At 35.8% G+C, this 19,001-nt stretch overlaps 1 protein-coding gene and 1 long non-coding RNA gene across 4 annotated transcripts in view; one reads left to right on the top strand and one right to left on the bottom strand.

Moving 5' to 3' along the window:
- The first annotated feature begins 891 nt into the window (after positions 1 to 891).
- On the top strand, positions 892 to 2,475 carry LOC131802465 (uncharacterized). Its single transcript, XR_009342212.1, has 3 exons — positions 892 to 1,350; positions 1,412 to 1,538; positions 1,612 to 2,475. It is a non-coding gene; the product is annotated as an uncharacterized LOC131802465 (long non-coding RNA).
- A 99-nt stretch (positions 2,476 to 2,574) lies between these two features.
- Positions 2,575 to 19,001, bottom strand: part of LOC101895796 (chitin synthase chs-2) — a 58,469-nt gene continuing 42,042 nt past the window's right edge. For 2 of the 3 annotated variants that reach the window (XM_059122675.1, XM_059122677.1), the window contains exons 5-13: positions 17,732 to 18,961; positions 17,396 to 17,666; positions 15,405 to 17,335; positions 13,282 to 13,458; positions 7,723 to 7,923; positions 7,423 to 7,636; positions 4,648 to 4,799; positions 4,488 to 4,586; positions 2,575 to 3,550 (exon numbers count right to left, since the gene is read on the bottom strand). In XM_059122675.1, coding sequence (XP_058978658.1) covers positions 3,401 to 3,550; positions 4,488 to 4,586; positions 4,648 to 4,799; positions 7,423 to 7,636; positions 7,723 to 7,923; positions 13,282 to 13,458; positions 15,405 to 17,335; positions 17,396 to 17,666; positions 17,732 to 18,961 — 4,425 coding nt within the window. In that variant the 3' untranslated portion in view covers positions 2,575 to 3,400. Of the gene's footprint in view, positions 3,551 to 4,487; positions 4,587 to 4,647; positions 4,800 to 7,422; positions 7,637 to 7,722; positions 7,924 to 12,772; positions 12,950 to 13,281; positions 13,459 to 15,404; positions 17,336 to 17,395; positions 17,667 to 17,731; positions 18,962 to 19,001 lie in introns of all 3 variants that reach the window. The other variant, XM_059122676.1, reaches the window with a different exon arrangement.

The following is a 19,001-nucleotide window of genomic DNA, read 5'->3' as shown; positions in this document are numbered from 1 at the left end:
ATTTTTATATGTTCAAGCTTAAGACAAGCTATACGCTAAACTATAGGTAAGATTATATGGGTGCTATAGGATAACGTGGACGTATATAGACAAAGTTCTGCCACTAGATGTAGATCCCACAGTAAACAATAAATATGGAATTGAAAGTATGATTTAAATCGTAAAACTAACGAATATCTGGAGGTACCGTTATATGGGGGCTTTAGGAAGACACGAGTCACTATATACCCTGCCCTGCCACGCATATAGAACCCATTGCAAACAATAAATTCTAAATTTTAAACGAATCCCTTAAAAAAATCCTTATATCATCAAATATAGAACAACTTTAACTACAGCTATAGAACACTTTCACCAATATGTTTCACTTACGAAATAGATCTGCCAATATGCCTAAATTTGCAACTTTTTACTGAAAGAATAAGACATGGTGCAATGAAATAAAGGTAACCTCATTTCACTCCCAGATCTGCACTTGCACCATCTCTGATTTTGTGTGTATACAATGGATTTATGAATATAAATTTTGACAATGAGGTGTTGACAAATGTAGAAATTTGAAAAAAATTGTAAACATATGATTAAAGTCATTTCAAGTAAGCATATCCATCTCAGTATTTTCTGTAATTTAACTTGTCAAATTTAACTGCATAGAGAACAGGTTCTCATCTTGATTCCTGTATGTATAATGGATTTACAAGTATTATTTTGACACTGAGATGTTGTCAAATGAATAAGTTTGAAAAAATTGAAAACATATGATAGCACGACATTACCTTCTTCATTCTACCAATGGTAAAATTAAGAAGGTAAAGTCATTTCAAATAAGCATACCCATCTCTGCATTTTCTGTAACTTACCTTGTCACATTTCTCTACATAAAACAGGTTGCCATTCCCAGGTTCTCTGATTTGTACAATGGATTTATGAATACAAATTTTTGGCAATAAGATGTTGTCAAATGAATAATTTTGGAAAAAAATGTAAACATATGATTGCATGACTTTACCTCCTTAATTCTACCATGTTCGTTGTATTCCTTTTTGTAAGAAAACTGTGAACAGTAAACAGAGAGAATCCCTGTAAATTTGCTAGCAATCAGCTGGTTTGTCAAAACAAAAAAAATTGTGCGTTATAAACAGAGATAAACAATGCAGGAATTAAAATTGTGGCGAAAAAACAAAACAATTACGCTTGCGATTTCCAATATAAAATGTCTGGTCTGTAATTTGCTTGTCCAAATATAATTCGCCGGAAGGAGAAGAAAAAGATTTGCAAGCGACTGAAGAAGAAAGAAATTGTTCTCTCAAATCTCTTTTGCAGAATCTTCGTGTTAATAGACGACATCCAGTAACAATTTGCAACAATTATTACAAAATGTTAGATTAACCAGATACACCTATTATTACAGAAAATTGTAGAAGAATACAGGCAAATGCATCAATACTCGCGAACATTGATATGTCAAAAATATTTAAAAATATCTGCCAAAATAAAAATGGATTTTAAAATATTTTCTTATACGATGCCGTTCAGAGGTTGGTAAGATATGCGATTTTCATGAAATTTCATTAATTTAAATAATTTCTAATTAAACATTTTTAATTCCAGCTGTGTTGATGCGTCTACTTGTATCATTTTGTTATGATACAGCATTAAGGTACATAAAACGCTTTTTTGACTGGCTGAAGTTGTCGGCTGACTTCTTCGGAAAAGAACAAAGGAGCCTAGGGCCAAAATCGATCTAAGTCAACCTAAAACTCCTTTGTTCATCTACGAAGAAGTCAGCCGACGACTTATGTATTATGTATTTCCACCCTTAATCTTGCCATACGCTCCAGAGTGGCAAATGTTTCTGCAAAGGAAACAGGTATAACAAAAACCTAAACATTGAATAGTTCATGATAAAATATTAAACAAATATCAATAAACAGTTACTTTCTGAGATCAATCGTCTCTATATTAGGTTTCTTGATAAATCTTTATTTTGATATTCCTCTCTTTTGCTTGTGTCAGCTGAGAGGCATTTAAGGTGAGAATACATAAAGCGCTTTTTTCACTGGCTTAAGTCGTCGGCTGGCGTCTTCGGAAGAGAACATGAAACCTAGGTCCAAAATCGAACTTAGTCAAACTAAAACTCCTTTGTTCCTCCACTAAGATTGACTTAAGCCAGACAAAAAACCGTTTTATGTATTCTCACCTTTATACGCTCCTAATGGTGTATCCATAGAAGAATACAGGTAGATGCATCAACGCTTAAGAACATTGATATGTCAATAATTTTTAAATGTTCTTTCAAATATCAGTAGATTTTTATATATTTTCTTGTACGACGTCGTTCGGAGGTTCACGTTTTTCAACAATTTTTACAAATTTAAATAAATTTTGATTCAAAATTTTCAATTCCAAAATTTATTTATATTATGCGACTACTTATATTCTTCTATCATGGGTGTATCCATGTTGGGGAATTTGCATAATTTTATTAAAATATTATATTTAATTAAAATATTATATTTTAACGCTCTATAAGACTGTATAAAATTCCATCCACTAAAACTAAAAAAACATCAATTTAGGTTTTTGTAAATTTTATTTTATTCCAAATATTCTAAAAATATATTTATATTTATTTACAAATGTATGTATGTATGAATGATGATTACGCACATGCACACCTTTGCAGGAGTTTTTTTCTTCAAATGTACAATTTACTATTGCTAAATAATTTATATGCATTTCTTTTAACAATATTCCATTTGTTGAGTTAATTGACATTAAATGAGTATTTTATTTAAGGATCATACACTGGTATTGTTGTCTTATTCGGGCACATTAACAACAATTTCATGTTCAATCTACTAATCTAAATTGGAAATGTGTTTTTTGCGAGATTTACGAATATTGAGTCCAAGTATCTCGACAAAATCCACATTTACGACGTTAAGGGGAATTGGGGAACGGCAGTGTGTTTAGCTTAACTGATATGACCTTTCAATGGCCCAAAAAATGCGACCATTGAAGTAATTCGTTGTATTCTAATGTAAATATGTATATATCTATAAAAATTTTATAATTAACTCTTTAATTAATTTATATACAATTATGTGGGAGATAGAATAAAAATTGAGAAAAAAAAATAATTGTATCATTGTATATTAAGGCAGTAAATATCAATTGAGTCTGTGCTTTGAAAGTAGAACGGAAATTGTGAAGTTAGATGCGTTATTGGAAGACAATCATCAATCAATACAATTCACTCGGAGCTGAGATTGTGACATAAAACTTAAAATAGTCTATCAAATAACATAGGCAATTTGTAAAAAAAAACAACTAATTAATTAATATAAATTATGTAATGGAAGATAGTTACGCCGTTAAATACAAACAGAAAATGCATTTACAGACGTCCGGTATTATTGCTGTTAGTACCCCATGTAACTTGTGGTGGATTTCTGGTCGTTAGTCTCAGTGAATTGACTTCATCTTCTTCGGTTACATGTTCGTATCCCTGGTTTATGGTGCCACCACCGTTGGATCCATAGATTTGCTGAAAATAGTTAAAAAAGAAGAAGATGATATGAGCAAAAATATATTGTTGGAATTTATGTTTGATATTGAAGGAAATTATTTACTGTGGTTTAGGCTTGAATCTGTAAACAATTGTTCTGTTCCAGGACCTACAAGAATTTACTAGTTTTGCAATATATCATAAAGGAAAAATCGGTCATCGTAGTACAATATTTTTGCATTCTTACAGTTCTGGAACAGTGCAAATATTTCTCAAAGCTCAAAACAGAATCAACGTGCGGGCCGTTGTTATATAGGTTTGCATTGAGATTGACAATTCAAAAATATAGGGTGAGATGAAAAAAATGCAACCAACTTCAGACTGCTGTCATTTCTAAGCCACTCGTCCGACAGCTGTTAAAATTGTTCCAGTGATAGCTCGTTATATTGTTTACAAGCTTACAAAAGCATTTTGGTGAGAATTTTTCAGAAAAAAAGTTATTCCTGATGGAATTCAAACGTGATAGTGTGATTTCTTTATATTTGGCTGGAAAACGACAAGTGGCTATCGTTAGAGCACTCCAGCATTTAAATGTGAATAAATCTATTGTGTCTCGTACCATCGCTCGTTATTGTGATACTAGTAGCGTAGCCCTACGTCAAGAAAGTGGACGGAAGAAAACAGCAACATCAGCAGAAATGGTTCGAAAAGAAAAGAAGCGACTTGATCGAAACACGTGTTGCAGTTGCCGAAAAAAGGCTCGTAAGCTGAACATATCGCAATATTCCATTCGGCAAATATTGAAAAATGAGCTCGGGGTAAAGCCATTGAAATTCCAAAAAGTGCAAGAACTTACATCTCAATGGAAAGAAAATAGACTATCTATCTCACCCTGTATATCTAGACGTAAAGCCCAAAACAGAATCAACGTTTCCACTTTTCTATAATTTTAAGTTTTATAGGATATTGAACTTACCTCTCCTGGTCCACCATTAACATTAAAGACATCCTTAATACTAATGCCTGCATTGGAAACTCGCCCGCTTCGCGTTGGAACGCCACCGTTATTATTCAGCTGAAAATGAAAGCGTCATTTGTTAGAAGTTCTCATTTGATGCCTGAATTTTTTTACGTACCGTTGCTGCTGTGGTTATACCATACTCATTTTTGGCTCCCAAAGTTTGCATAGCGGACTTTCTTCTCTCAGCCATAACAGAATTTTTTCGAACCTCCAATGCTCTTATGGTTTCGGCACGCATAGTCAGTCGTCTCGTTAAAATAGGCGTTGCTGTAATAAGTATATAAAAAAGGATTATTCCACGACCATAGAATATGATACTTTATTTTTCGATTTGGTTTCCAATGTCATGGCGCGTTTAGATACAATATTTTATTCAGATTAGCTCATAGAATTTATTGCTTATCCAGATTTATTCAACTTGATTTTCCATACAAAAGTAGATCTTCTCATGGTACAATCATTATACGGTACAGCAGGTTGCATAGTAGAATTAAGAAGGTAAACTCATGCAATTATATATTCAAAATTTTTTCAAAATTTTTTGTTTGACAACATCTCATTGTCAAAATTTATAATTGTAAATCCATTGTATACTCAGAAATCAGATATGGGAACCTCTTTTATATTCAGTGAAATTTGACAAGGTAAATTACAGAAAATATGTTTATCTGAAATTACTTTGAAACTGACTTTTGAAATATCTTCAAACTTAGGGTGGAAACACATATACTAAAGGCATATTTGGCTGCCTTAAGCCATCGAATGGATTCTTCGTAGATGAACAAAGGAGTTTTAGGTTGACTTAGTTCGGTTTTGGCCCTAGGCTCCTTTGTTCCGAAGAAGCCAGCCGATAAACTAAGCCAGTCAAATAAGAAAAAGCCAGCCGATGACTTAAGCCAGTCAGATAAGCGCTTTATGTATTCCCACCTTTACTAATAACCATGGTTATTAGGTTATAAGCTTATTGCAATTTTTTTCTGCCAATTTTGTAAATATTAAATTTGAAAAATAAAAACAAAATATTAATGCTTGGAAGAAACGTGCGTGGGGGATTTTTAATCAGTTTTGTCGTGGAGTTTTAATCATATTTTTGAAAAAAAAAATCAGGATATTGCATTTATTTTTCGAACTTTTAACTCATTTTAGAAATTAAGAACAATTTTTGCCTATAATTTTTAATAATTTTGACACAAAGCGGGCATAATCCCAGGGCTGTATTTCTGTAGTAGTAGAAGCTTTTCTACCTACTTATTCTACCATACTAAAAACAAATGCAAGTAGTTGTTTTGTTGATTTGACACGCAATATTTAAATTTAAGAAAGACTCGAAAAATATTTTGTACGATCCGGTTCATTACAATATCGAGTTCCTAATATGATCACAATGTTTTTATATCAATACGCACAAATTTATTCTCCCCAAAAGCTGTAAAAATGAAAATTTTTCAAAACTATTTTGTTTTGTATAAACAAACTGAATACATGTTTTACCATGGTACATTTAAATAAAACCCTTTGAATCTTTCTGTAACCTACCATGTCAAATTTAACTAATTTAAAAACAGGTTCCCATTTCTAATTTTAGAATATGCAATGGATTTTTACCTTTACCTTAAGAAAAAAATCTATTCCATGGCGCAAAAACAAGCTGTTCCTTCAAATTTTAAAAACTAGATGAGATGTCAATTTTTTTTTACAATTTTTGGCTATTTGTTTATATTTTGTTCTGTGAATAATGTATTTTGACATAACATTTGGTAGTCAGCTGGCTTGGCAGGGGGACCTTATATTTGGACCATGATTATGATTTCTATGTCCTGCTTGGGAAATCATTGTACCATGGATCTCGTGTCAAATCTACACACTAACTGAAAGCATCACTGGGTTTTTACATTGGTTCTGTGGTACAGTCCAAAGTAACAAAGGTCATGGGAAAAGCGAACATTAACAAAAAAAGATAATTTATAATACATTGGAAAATTATTACTTTCCTTGCGGAGAATATTCTCATTTGATTAAATATTTTTGTGATGAAAATAGTGTTAGCTGTGATCGAAGAAGTACGTATGTATTTTGCTCATGTATTTTACAACTGAAATATCGTCCATGTGTTACACAATGTGTGCAATTTCTAGATATGGAAAATTTGATATTACATATGTAAATAACATATCATCTGACTGAAACTTAAGCGTGATTAACCCACTAGATATATTAAATCCAGTTCAATGGGATATAGGGAGAGATGAAAAAATTGCAACCAACTTCAGACCGCTGTCACTTATAAGCCACTCGTCCGACAGTTGTTACAATTATTCCAGTGGCAGCTGGATGGATGGAATTCAAGCGTCAGCACAAATAGTTCGAAAAGTAAAGAAACGACGAAAAATGGCTCGTGAGCCATATGGCAATGGAAAAATGAGCTCGGGGTAAAGCCATTGAAATTTCAAAAAGTGCAAGAACTTACACCACAACAGAAAGAAAATAGACTCAAAAGAGCTAAAGATTTGCTTCGCTTGGCCGAAAGTGGTGAACTGCCGAATTTGTTTGTTTTCTCCAATAAGAAAACATTCGTTCTCCAGCAGTTTTTAAACAAACAAAATGATCGTGTTTATTTGCCAAAGAGGTCAGCTGAAAATGTGCACCTTCGGTTGGCCACCAGAACTCAAGCGCCGGCCATGGTGATGGTGTGTGCCGCCATAACAGCCGATGGTCGCTCTCGCGAAAATATTCTGGAGGGTGTATTGTATTGTGACACATCATAAAGGAATGTCAGAGCCGCATTCGTTTCCTGCCGTCGTGTTTTCTTATAATTTGACATAAATATTTCAAGCTATGATGTCAAGCTGCTGATGGATCCACAATATACTTTAAACCCCAATATACTTACATGGATTATTTTCCGCATCGGCTGTCAATTTCATGAAACGTTTCTTAAATGCCACATCCAAAGTACCAATCTGTCGTCTAGGTTGTCTTGCCTTCTCCAAATTCTGTATGGTTTTTCGACGGGCTATACGATCAGGACCACTGCCTGAATCGTTATCGTAATCTTCATCGATGCCCTGCAGTCGTTGAAGATTTTTCACAATTTCCACAGCATGCTTTTAGGAGTAAATAAAAAAAATAAATAAATAAATTCGATAAGTTCTCCTTTTCAATACCACATTTACAGTAATCGTGGCCTTACCTTATCTATCAGTGCATCTTGTGACAGTTCTTCCGGTTTCTTCTTGAAAAAGTTTAATTCGGTTGAGGCTAAAATGTGAGCCAAAGTACCGAAACGATGGAACAACATAGCCGTAAATTGAATTACCAAAATCAAGGCGAAGAAGAACACAAAGACCAAACCAATCGGTTCCAGTTGCAGATATTCCTTGGAAATGTGGACCTAAGTATCACGAGTTATAGACAAAATATAAACAATGAGAAATGTTAGAATGTCATGCGACAGCCCGGTAATCTTATGTTAGGTGTTAGTTACAAGTTTTTATCAGAGAGTCTTTTGGGGTAGTTTATTTGGTTTTTAACTTATTTGAATGCTTTATGAAACATGAAAACGAATATAATTTATTATTATTGTTGTTGTTGGTAAGGATGTAACAAGTGAAACGTTCATGTGCCACGTGTAAGTGATAATCTTGAATGTATGTCCTTTTGTTTTTTTTTAATTTATTTTTTAGTGCCGACACAGATTAGAAACACCAAACCGATGAACCATTGGCTCATTTCCCCCATGTTTTTTGTTGTTGTTTTTCTGTCTGTTGGATTGGCAAGCCACCAGAGATGTACGAGTATTGAAGAGTTGTTGTATTTTTATTTTTCTGGGAAATTAGGTGAATGATAACTGATTAGGAAATGTGAGAGCGTTATATGCTCGGGATCCTCTGGAGCCGTTGTGGTAGATAGCAAATTAGGTTGATTGAAAGGCCGTTTGATTGACTGATTGATTGGATATTAGGAAATTAGATGAGAATGAGAAATTGTTGCGTTTTAGCTACAAAAATGACATCAAGTTAGAATGTCGCACAGCCAGATGTCATACATACATATATACACATACATTCATACACATTTTACCAAAATCAAAAAAGAATATATATATGATGCCCTATTTGAATTCGTCATGCATTATTGTATATTTCTTGCTACATATTTACTCTTATCATGAAATGCCTCTAACTGACATCTCTCTATTTCTTCACATTCTCTTAAACTCCAACATCACATTTCCTCGCAAAATCTGTTTTTTATGTTTTCTATATTAAATTTTATTGTGACTGGTCAATTATGAGGGTACATTTTAATCCTAAAGGTGGGACTACATAAAGCGCTTATCTGGCTGGCTTAAGTCATCGGCTGGATTCTTCGGAAATAAACGAAGGTGCCTAGGGCCAAAATCAAACTAAGTCAACCTAAAACTACTTTGTTCATCTACGAAGAAGCGAGCCGATGACTTATGCCAGCTAAATATGCGCTTTATGTATTTCCACCCTATGAATAAATGATTTAAAACATATAAAAATATTACTCTATTCCAGAACCACCAAGAATCTACTAGTTTTGCAATTTTTGTCGATACCATAAAGGGAAAATCGGTTATCGTAGTAAAAACTTTTACATTCTTGCAGTTCGGGAACAGACCATATATTTTCATGGTTCCGCAAAAATAATAGTTGAATGTTCTCTTTTGTTACCCAGGGGAGGCCTCAATCAATTAAACAAGAAAAGTTCTTTCTAAAACTATTTCATACAATTCCTAGAATCATGACCCCTCCTTCCCATTGCTTGCACACGAGAGCAAATAATTCAATAAATATCATTTGTTCATTGAAATCAAAAACCATAACTGAATTATAATCTATTTTAGTTTAAAAATATACAAAGATTTAGGAAGAAATCCTACTTTTGTCAAATTTGTGTTCCTCTAAGATTCGTTATTTTATTCGAACTTTCAAGGCATGCAATAAACTCTTATTGATCCCTAATACCAGATACTATAACAAAGTATATGAAACCATGCTACTTTAATATAGAAACCCTTTAAATATATATTCGCCAAAAAATATTAAAATCCTATCGCAAAATTCATTCCAAGAAGTAACTATGTCCACTCTCCCAAGTGTAACAAAAACAAATTATAAAAAAAATCAACAAACACAAATAGTTAGGACTTCAGGCCTAATAAACAAAAACTCATGAAAAGGATTAATGAACTTTTGGAGCGATAACAATTAACGAGTTGTATTGATTTGCTCATAAAAAAGTTTAGAGAAACTCTGTCAAATATTTACGTTTTCTATTTATGAAATGCAAAAATAAATACGGACCGATCATTGATTTTAGATTAAAAAATTCAAGATACAAGGTTTGTCAGCTGATGTTTGTTTACATGAATGCACATGATTGCATTTATTATTATATTTTTTTATTAAAAATGAATATTGAGACCATCAGTTAAAGTACGTTTATCTACAAAATCTCTACCCGGATTAACCCTGGCAAATTCGAGTTGTCGTTTCTTATGGTAGAAGAATACAGGTAGATAGATGTATAACCCGATTACTGAAAAAAGTTCTGGAACACAACTATTGTGTAATGATTACTAAAGGCATTATCAGGCGGAATGGGTTTTACATATGTACTGTGACTTTTATTATCTACATGTATGTCAAAATTTCCATTTTATATATGACTCATAGTTTTTGCTATTACATACTTGCATGCATGGTACAATAAAAAGGTAAGGTAGAGCTAAAAGCTGATTAAAATTTTTTTCTGTGTGCTCGACTTTTTTGTGTATGTATTTATTGTTTTTAAAAATAAAATAAAAAATATTTTAAAAACCAATGATAGGAAGACAAGTTCATTGCAGCTCGCGCTTTGAAGCTATTAACCAGTTTAGCCATGAAATTGAAAGATTGAACAGTTTGGATCATATTTTTGAGAGAAAATCCATGCATTTCATTCATTTTTTCGCGTTATTTAACTCATTTTAAAAATGAGGAAAATATGAAAAAAAGGAAAACAACTTGTATATAATTTTTAATAAGTCTGACAGAAAGCGGGCATAACCCCAGGGCTGTATTTCTGTAGTTTTACGAATGTACCATGCTTGCATATGTCTTGTTTATTTCCTTTGATCACGTGTCAAAGTATATTGTATTTTATAAACATTTATAATACTTTATGGGAGAATTTTTACCGCGAATTTAATTTTATGAGCTTTCATTCAACAAACATATAATACTTTTGATTAAATGATATATTTCTGACGAAAATAGGGCTCGCTGTGATCGAAAAAGTACGTAAGTACTTAACTTATATATTTCACAACCGAAAGTCGTCAATATGACACACGTTTGTGCAACCTCTACATACGGACATTTTAACATTACATGTGTAAAAAACATACCATCTGATAGAGCCTTTAACACCCTTTTAAGGCCTATTTTCATCGGAAAAATATAATTTAATCAAAAGTGTTCTTGAGTTTTGCCTTGTTAAGGCGAAGATCATATGTTTTATGATTTAAGTGTTTGTTTTCTCTTTCGAGACGAGCTTAATGATCTGAAATTTGCAGTGAAAAGGAAAGCCAGATAGACACTATCACACACTCACCACTATGCGACGCGTTTCGCCGTTGGTTAAGCGGCTCATCAGGCATATTTGATGTGGATGATGGCTTACAAGGGCCGTTCTCTGGAAAGTAGTATATATTTCGAACTTATTGCAAATTAGCATATGCGAATTATACACTAGAAACTCTCCAGGTTCGACTCAAGTTCTATTGTTGTGTGAAAATATATAGAAGTATTATAACTTATTAGAAAATACAATGTATGATCTGTTCCTGAACCTCCAAAAATCTACTTGTGTTTCATTTCTTTTTTGATTTCATAAAGGTAAAAGCTTTACATTCTTGCAGGGCCTCAATTCTTGTTCTATGAAAATTTGAAATAAAAACTTTTATAAAAAATGACCATTTTTTTAAAGAAAATAATTTTCATTTCATATTTTTATAGAACAAGAATCCAGCCCCAGTTCTGAAACAGAGCTATTATCTCAATGTAATCAAATAAAAAAAATATGCAAGTGTGTGATAGCAAAAATTACGAATCATATGTAAAATGGCAATTTTGACATACACGCATGGATAATAAAAGCTACAGCACATAAGTAAAACCCATTCCGTCTGATAATGTCTAAGCACAAGCATGACGTAAAAATAAGGTGTTACACCAATCAGACGAAATGTCAAAATATGTTTGTTCCAATCACAATAGTTACTGAGAAACTCGTCTAGATGGTCAACGGCGGTATATGGAATACCTATTTATTGTGTTATGGGTAATATCATGGTAGAAGAATAAAGGTAGACGCATCGACACAGCTGCTGGGACAATGTACTGTCAAAACAATTTTAAAATTTAAAATATAGAATGAAAAATTATTTAAATTAGTAAAAATTGTTAAAAAACGCGAATTATAATAACCTCCGAATGACGTCGTATAAGAAAACATAAAAAACCTACTTATATTTGAAAAAAAAAAATAATTAAAAATTTTCGACATATCAATGTTCCCAAGCGTTGATGCATCTACCTGTATTCTTCTACCATGGGTAATATGTTTATAGCATCACCAGACGACCTGTCAAAATAGACTTATTTCAATTCAAAAGATCTGACAATCTAAATGAAGCGTTTTATAAAAACCTGTCCGATGTAAGCAAATCTGAAAAGAGTAAATGTTTCCTATATTCTATATTCGTGCCCTCATAAATAGGCCGTGAAACGGACTTGTGAGTAAAAACTCTTTCTATCTGTAAAATATCAAAATGTTATCACTCCAAAAATTCCGAAAAACTACCAAAATAACCAAAACATTTGTATTCCAAAAAATCAATATCAAACATGAATTAGAAGATAGGAAAGAGAGTGGGAGCTTAGGGTGGGCCAAGTAAGTAGGGCAAATGATCCAAAACGGGGACGGGAAGTATGGGGTGCTAGTAGAGGTTTTAAAGAGTGGCATAGAAACGTTTAGTTCTGGTGGGTGTTGGGAGACATTAGGGTGGGTTAGGAAGTAACACAAACACACACACATAAATATTTAATGTACAAAGGAATTATAGAGAATGATAGTAACACATTGAACAAACAAATTGAGGGTATTGCTTTGGATTTGGTGGTTAAATATTATTCAGTTTCCAACATTTTTGTTTTCGTTTTGATAAAAACCTCAGATGTCTCTTCAATGTACGTTATGTTCGTCTTGACGCCCAATGGCCACACGATGTGAAGTTTGTCCTTGTTCAATTGCAACAAGAAGACGATCAACACAAACAAGGCATTGGCCATGAAGAATGCGAACACCGACTTGTTCCTCAATTCAATCAGATCTGCAGCGATACGAGCCTGCATTCGGATATATTCAAATGGTTTCGATTTTTGGTTTTGTTTGTTTTTTTTGCCCCAGACGTACGTTGCCGGCACATCACAAAGCATTTTGTTTTTGTTTTGTGGTTTGGTTTCAAAATTCATATTTGGTTTTCATTTAACATTCATGTATTTGTTTGTTTTTTGGAAAGCCCAACAAGATAACAATAGCAATAAAAAAAAGAAAATAGAAAAAAGAAAACAAAATTGGTTAGTAATGTTGTACCGGAGGGATTTCCTTCGGAATTGATCGCCCCCAGACCGCTGAATGGCTGGACACTTATTCCTCGGGAAATCCCTTTAAAAATTACCTCTTGTGTGGATTCGTCATATGTTATGTTTGTGCGTACACCGAACGGCCACTTGACGTGGATATTATCCTTGTTCAATTGCAACAAGAAGACAATGAGAACGAACAAGGCATTCACCATGAAGAAAGCGAATACCGATGAATCGCGCAATTCTTTAAGATCTTTAGCAATTCTTGCCTAAAATTTTAAAAGTTTTATAGAAAAAATATGATATTATTTAAAAAAAAAACAAAATTAAATAATTTATTAAGTATATCCTTGGTAATTTTATCGCGTGCATAGGTATTTGTACATTTGTGGACAATTTTGGGGTTAGGAAGTGGAGATTATATGTATAGGATTGAAGCTAAAAGATCAAAGCTAAAATTGTGATTCCGTCGTGAATATACAATTGAATATCCACTATTTAGAACGAATTTGAAAATTTTCAAAAAAAAAAATAAATCCGTTTAAATTCTGTTAAAATCTTAAAAATACTCAATATAGCGAGGAACTGCATAGGCTGTGGTGCCAATTAGGAACTTCAAATGCGAATTTTCAAACAATTTCGGTGAATATTGTACCTAAAATCGTCAAAATACCAAATATTAGGAGGTACCATTTTGTGGAGGCTATACGAAGATGTGGGCCTGTATACGCAATTTTTTGTCAAAGGCTGTGGTGGCCATTACGAATTTTAAATACGAAATTTTAAGCAACTCCTGTGAATAATGTCCCTGAAATCGTAAAAATATCGAATATCTGGGGTACCGTTTTATGCGGGCTATACGATATCGTGGACCTATATTGAAATGTATCTTCCAGGGAGTAAAGACCTAAGAAAAAACTTCCAAGATGGATTTTAAGAAAATTCTATTGAAAAATGTAGCTAAAATCTTTAAAATACCGAATATGTGGAGGCTATACGAAGGCGTGGTTCTTTAAACGCATTTTTTGTCATAGGCTGTAGTATCCATTACGAATTCTAAATACGAAATTTAAAACAACTCCGGTTAATCATGTTCCTAAAATCGTCAATATATCGAATAAAGGGGGGATACCGCTATATGTGGACCGTGGACCTATATAGACACTTCTCTTCCAGGGGGTAGAGAGCTTAGAAATAACTTCTAATATGAATTCTAAGACAATTCTATTGAAAAATGTAGCTAAAATCTTTAAAATACCGAATATAGGGAGGTACCGTTATATGGGGGATATACGATATCGTGGACCTATATAGAAAATACTCTTCCAGGGGTAAAGTACTAAAACGGAACTCCTTTTGTGGAGTTTCAGACAATTTCATTTAAAAATTTTGCTTCTTTCATCAAAAATACCGAATATCGGGGGTACCGTTATATGGAGGCTACACGATATCGTAGACCGATCGTAGACTGATTGGACTCAGTAACGTGCTTCTCAATATTCATGGCGTAAAAATATTTCAAATATATTCTATAGGGATCTACACGATGGCCCCAGTTTGGAAACAGCATTGGAGGATGCCTAGATTGTGATAAAATAAATTCGTAGGACCCTTTTGAAGAGAATTGGCGCCCAAGCAGTATGTTAAGATTGATTTCAATTGCCTTTTATACACTCGTCTCTTATCTAGGCAGGGAAAGCCTTATGGTGAGGGTACATAAGTAGCTTGGGATCATGGCAAGGCATATCAATGTCAAATTATAATGGAAAACGGCTCTGGCATTCCTTATGATATGTCACAAAATATGCCATGCGAATACTTCAAGCCGATTATTTTCTCTCACCATTAATCTCAGAAAAAGTAAACAAAAATAATAAATCTTCAAAAAAATTGGCAAATCAACTCTCTATATCCTTGGGGTTGAATTTAAAATAGATAATTTAGAAATTCATCAAATTCTAAAAACATCTTTGGAATCCTAATCGAAATAGCGTTTGTCTATCTTTCACTAAAAACCCCATCTCCCCCAGCAAAGTCCATTCATGTACAAACCTATGCATCTCCATATCGTAGTTCTCTGCATTAGAAAGAGATTTCAAAGCTGGAATAGAACTGAATTAGTGAAAACATTTTTTTTCGGTGTACATTTCCGAATGTATGTTGTTTTGTTTTTCTCAAAAGAATCCACATCTTCTCTGGCGACATTAAATATTACCTGTTCCACGGGATCGTTATCGATGGGGAAGAGATACTTGTCAATTAAATCTTTCCAGAATTGAATTTCAGCACTTGACAAATAGTCTACTTCACCCTTACGCAAATCGGGATCTTCAATCCAATAGGGATTTGTAAGGAAATCTCTCTCCTGTTTGGGTTCGCCAGACGAGTCAGAGTCACTGCTTTCAGATTCGTCGCCTGACTTTTCAGCCACAGACGACAAGAGGTGGTGATCCTTGGAACTGCCTGATGTGGTGCGTCGACGATGATGACGAGTCGAGGCATTTTCGTGGGGATTAATTGTCTGTTCAATGCTATCTATGCGATTCTTAATCGTATCCAGGGAATCGGCAATGGCTGTCAGTTGTTGCTTTTCATCCGATGTCTTGCCATGCGTGCAGAACATACAACGGAACAGACCGGCCAATGAGAACTCCACAGAACCTTCTTCGTCACCATTATTGCCCATGCCGCCCTGCAGGAAACCCAACATACTCTTTTGCTTGGCCTTTTTCGCGGCCTCTTCGGCAGCCTTCTTTTCGGCTTCCAGTTCTTTTTTCGTCTTCTTCGCCACAACTTCACGAGTACCCCAGGAGACGACATTCAAATTGATAATGGAATACAAAATCAAGAGTAAGTACATAGAGGGAATGGAGAGCAGATAAATGAGACCGCATGATATACACCAAAACTCCTGCGGATGAAGACACGCCGCTATGAAGAATGACCCCGTCATGGCTATCAAGAAAATGGCCGATGGCGAACCGATACCGTCCTCACCCAACTGCAATGCCGTACCGACAATGACAGCCATCATAATCAGGGCATATGCCGTCGATAGGACTTGGGCCACGAACAGCTGAATATTGGCTTTGCAGGTGAAACAGACAAACATAAATCCCAAGATCGGCACAATGTTGTAATGGAAGGAGGTCCAATTGTCAATACGGAAGGCAGCCACGAAAGCACCCACCAACATAAGGAAAATCGTACCAGGACCCAAAATAGTACCACCCATCAACATCATTTGGTAGAAGATATACAGCAGCGATATGTTGTCGTTGATCTTGATCGTACGCTTGGCATCACCCAGCAGATCCATAATGTTGGCGATGGTGGAGGGTACCCAACGACGACGTTGATTGTAGAACTCATTGAAACCTTCGGGACAATGGGTGTAGGCATCGGAGGCAGCTGAGTATTCGACACGATAACCTCTCTGCAGCAGCAGCGTACACAGCCAACGATCTTCGCCCTGATCGTATTGTACGTAATGGCGAGCCTCATCGGATTGGGTGGTGTACTTCTTCATGACATTGTCGTCCATCAAGGCCTTGCCACGGAAAAGCGAGAAACATCCGGGACTACAAAGTACACAGCCGATCATGTGTTCGGTGGCCTTTTGAAGCCAATGACCAATAGCGTATTCGAACAGCTGATACCACACCATGGGACCGGAACCGACAGGATGAATACGACCACAGGCAGCACCCAGATTTTTGTTCTTCTTCATTAAATCGACCAGCAGTGTCACGGCATTTGGTTTGAAATCAATGTCACCGTCCAGGGTCAGCAGATAGGTATTCAGAGCAATGGTGTCCTTACGATCAGCGGAAATTGGCAACTCCATGAGGCGATGACCCAACAAGTAGTACATGTACATGACCTGGGACCAACGTTTACGATGACGAATACGATCTTTGTCCTTCAGATGGGCAATGAATTTAGTCTTGCCAGGCAGGGTCCAGACCAAACGGCCGCCATAGGGTGTGGGATACTTCTTGGGAGGACGTAAACGTATCTGGGTCTGATGGATTTCCGAAGCGGCATCATCCATGGTGGCCACGAGCAGTTTTACGAAACGATTCACCTGAACATCGTCGTCGCTGTGATCGGAGATTTCAAAGGCGTCATCGAAGAAAGTGTGGGCTGCAAAGAAACCAACATTGCCATTAGTAATGGAAACGGGATGAAATTTGTATCACTTACTCTCGAATTCATAATAATCGGGATCGACAATTCTCAAATATTTCTGGGCCACACGACGGGCACACTGATCTTCATCCAGACGCATAACGCTCTTCAAGAACTCCATCATCTCATCTTTGGTTTCGTGCCACATTGTAGCGCAGGCGTAGATGCGGGTAATGTGATCCGAGGATTTGACGGTGGACTTTGTTTGTATGGCCGAGCCATCAGTGTGGACCGATATGGTTTCATAGTACTCGTCGCCTTTTTCCTTGTCGATTTCGGAGAGATCCTAAAAAGGGGTGTCATTTTAAATATCTTTGTTTGACAGTCTATTGTAGGATAGCTTCAACTTACCTCTGTCTTGACATCGGCCTGATCATCTCTTCGCCGATTCAATGCCATCGACTGATCAATGAGCAGTGCACAATACATGGGCTTCACAAACAATTTCTCTGTGGTGGCCAGACGTTCACATTTCGGTGTCCAGATGTGCAAACTAATCCATGTTTGACTGAGCAACCATAGGATCCAGGCCCATGCCATTTGTTGCGTTACAAAATCATTAAATCTGAAATTCGATGGACTTGTGAAGAACAAATAATCCGGGATGGTGTCATGGAAGAAACATGGATCGTCAATGCGAATACCACAGGCAGCAATCAGCAACGACACCGAAATGGGAATGGTGAGACTCACAGGAAAGGCATAACTGAAACCTTGGATTAAAATCTTGCAGGCGAATTTACCGAAAATGTAACACAGGTATGCTCCGAATATTTGAATGAGCAAAACATAGATAACGGTATTGTGGGAGGCATCAATGTCGATGCTATCAATGTTGGCGGCATCGATGGTGTCCGGCAAGCTGTTGGTCAATGAGGTGGCCAATTCATCCACCGATATTTTGTGTGGTCCAAAGGCATCACCATACATGCTGAAGATGTTGCCAGGCTCATCACCCTGCAGCCAATAGATGAACAATACCGAACAGATGAAAAGCGAAATCTTCCAAATCGACAAGAACATGTGACTGAAGTAGCGCGTGTATCGGAGATCCTCTTTGACACGACCCATTGCTCGGACAATGCCGAACGATGACTGGGGATCGACATAATTTTCCCACCAACCGCAGGAAATCATGAGACAGGCCACAGGGATGACCCACAGCTCTTTGCGATTTTCCAACAACGGCCATATTACAAAACCTGTAACCTGGGCTGCCAATGCCACCAAATCGACCAGCATTTTGGCAAAACGTTTGCCCTCCTTTGATGTGCGTGACATGAGACCCAAAATGCCCGGTATCACACACAAACAGTTGGTTAACATGGCTCCCTGAATGGCATCCAATTGTGGCAGTACCACAAACATCAGCAGAGCTGTACCAAACGTGTTCAAACTCTCCATGAGGAACATGAAAAGGAAGTGGGATTTCTGTGGAACTTTAAACGTCTTAAAGAAGCAGATACGTGCCGAGCGAATGAGAGCACCAAGTTCCGGTACCGCGAACGCAATAATCAATGCCCATATCCATGCTATGCGTTCCTCTTCTGGCAATTTGACGACAAAGGTTTTATCACGACCCTGTGGGGGAGAGAGAGAGGAAGGGGATGTTTAATAAAAG

Source organism: Musca domestica, unplaced genomic scaffold (assembly GCF_030504385.1).
Source record: "Musca domestica strain aabys unplaced genomic scaffold, Musca_domestica.polishedcontigs.V.1.1 21, whole genome shotgun sequence".
In the NCBI taxonomy this organism is placed as follows: domain Eukaryota; kingdom Metazoa; phylum Arthropoda; class Insecta; order Diptera; family Muscidae; genus Musca; species Musca domestica.
This window is presented reverse-complemented; position numbering and strand designations above follow the sequence as displayed.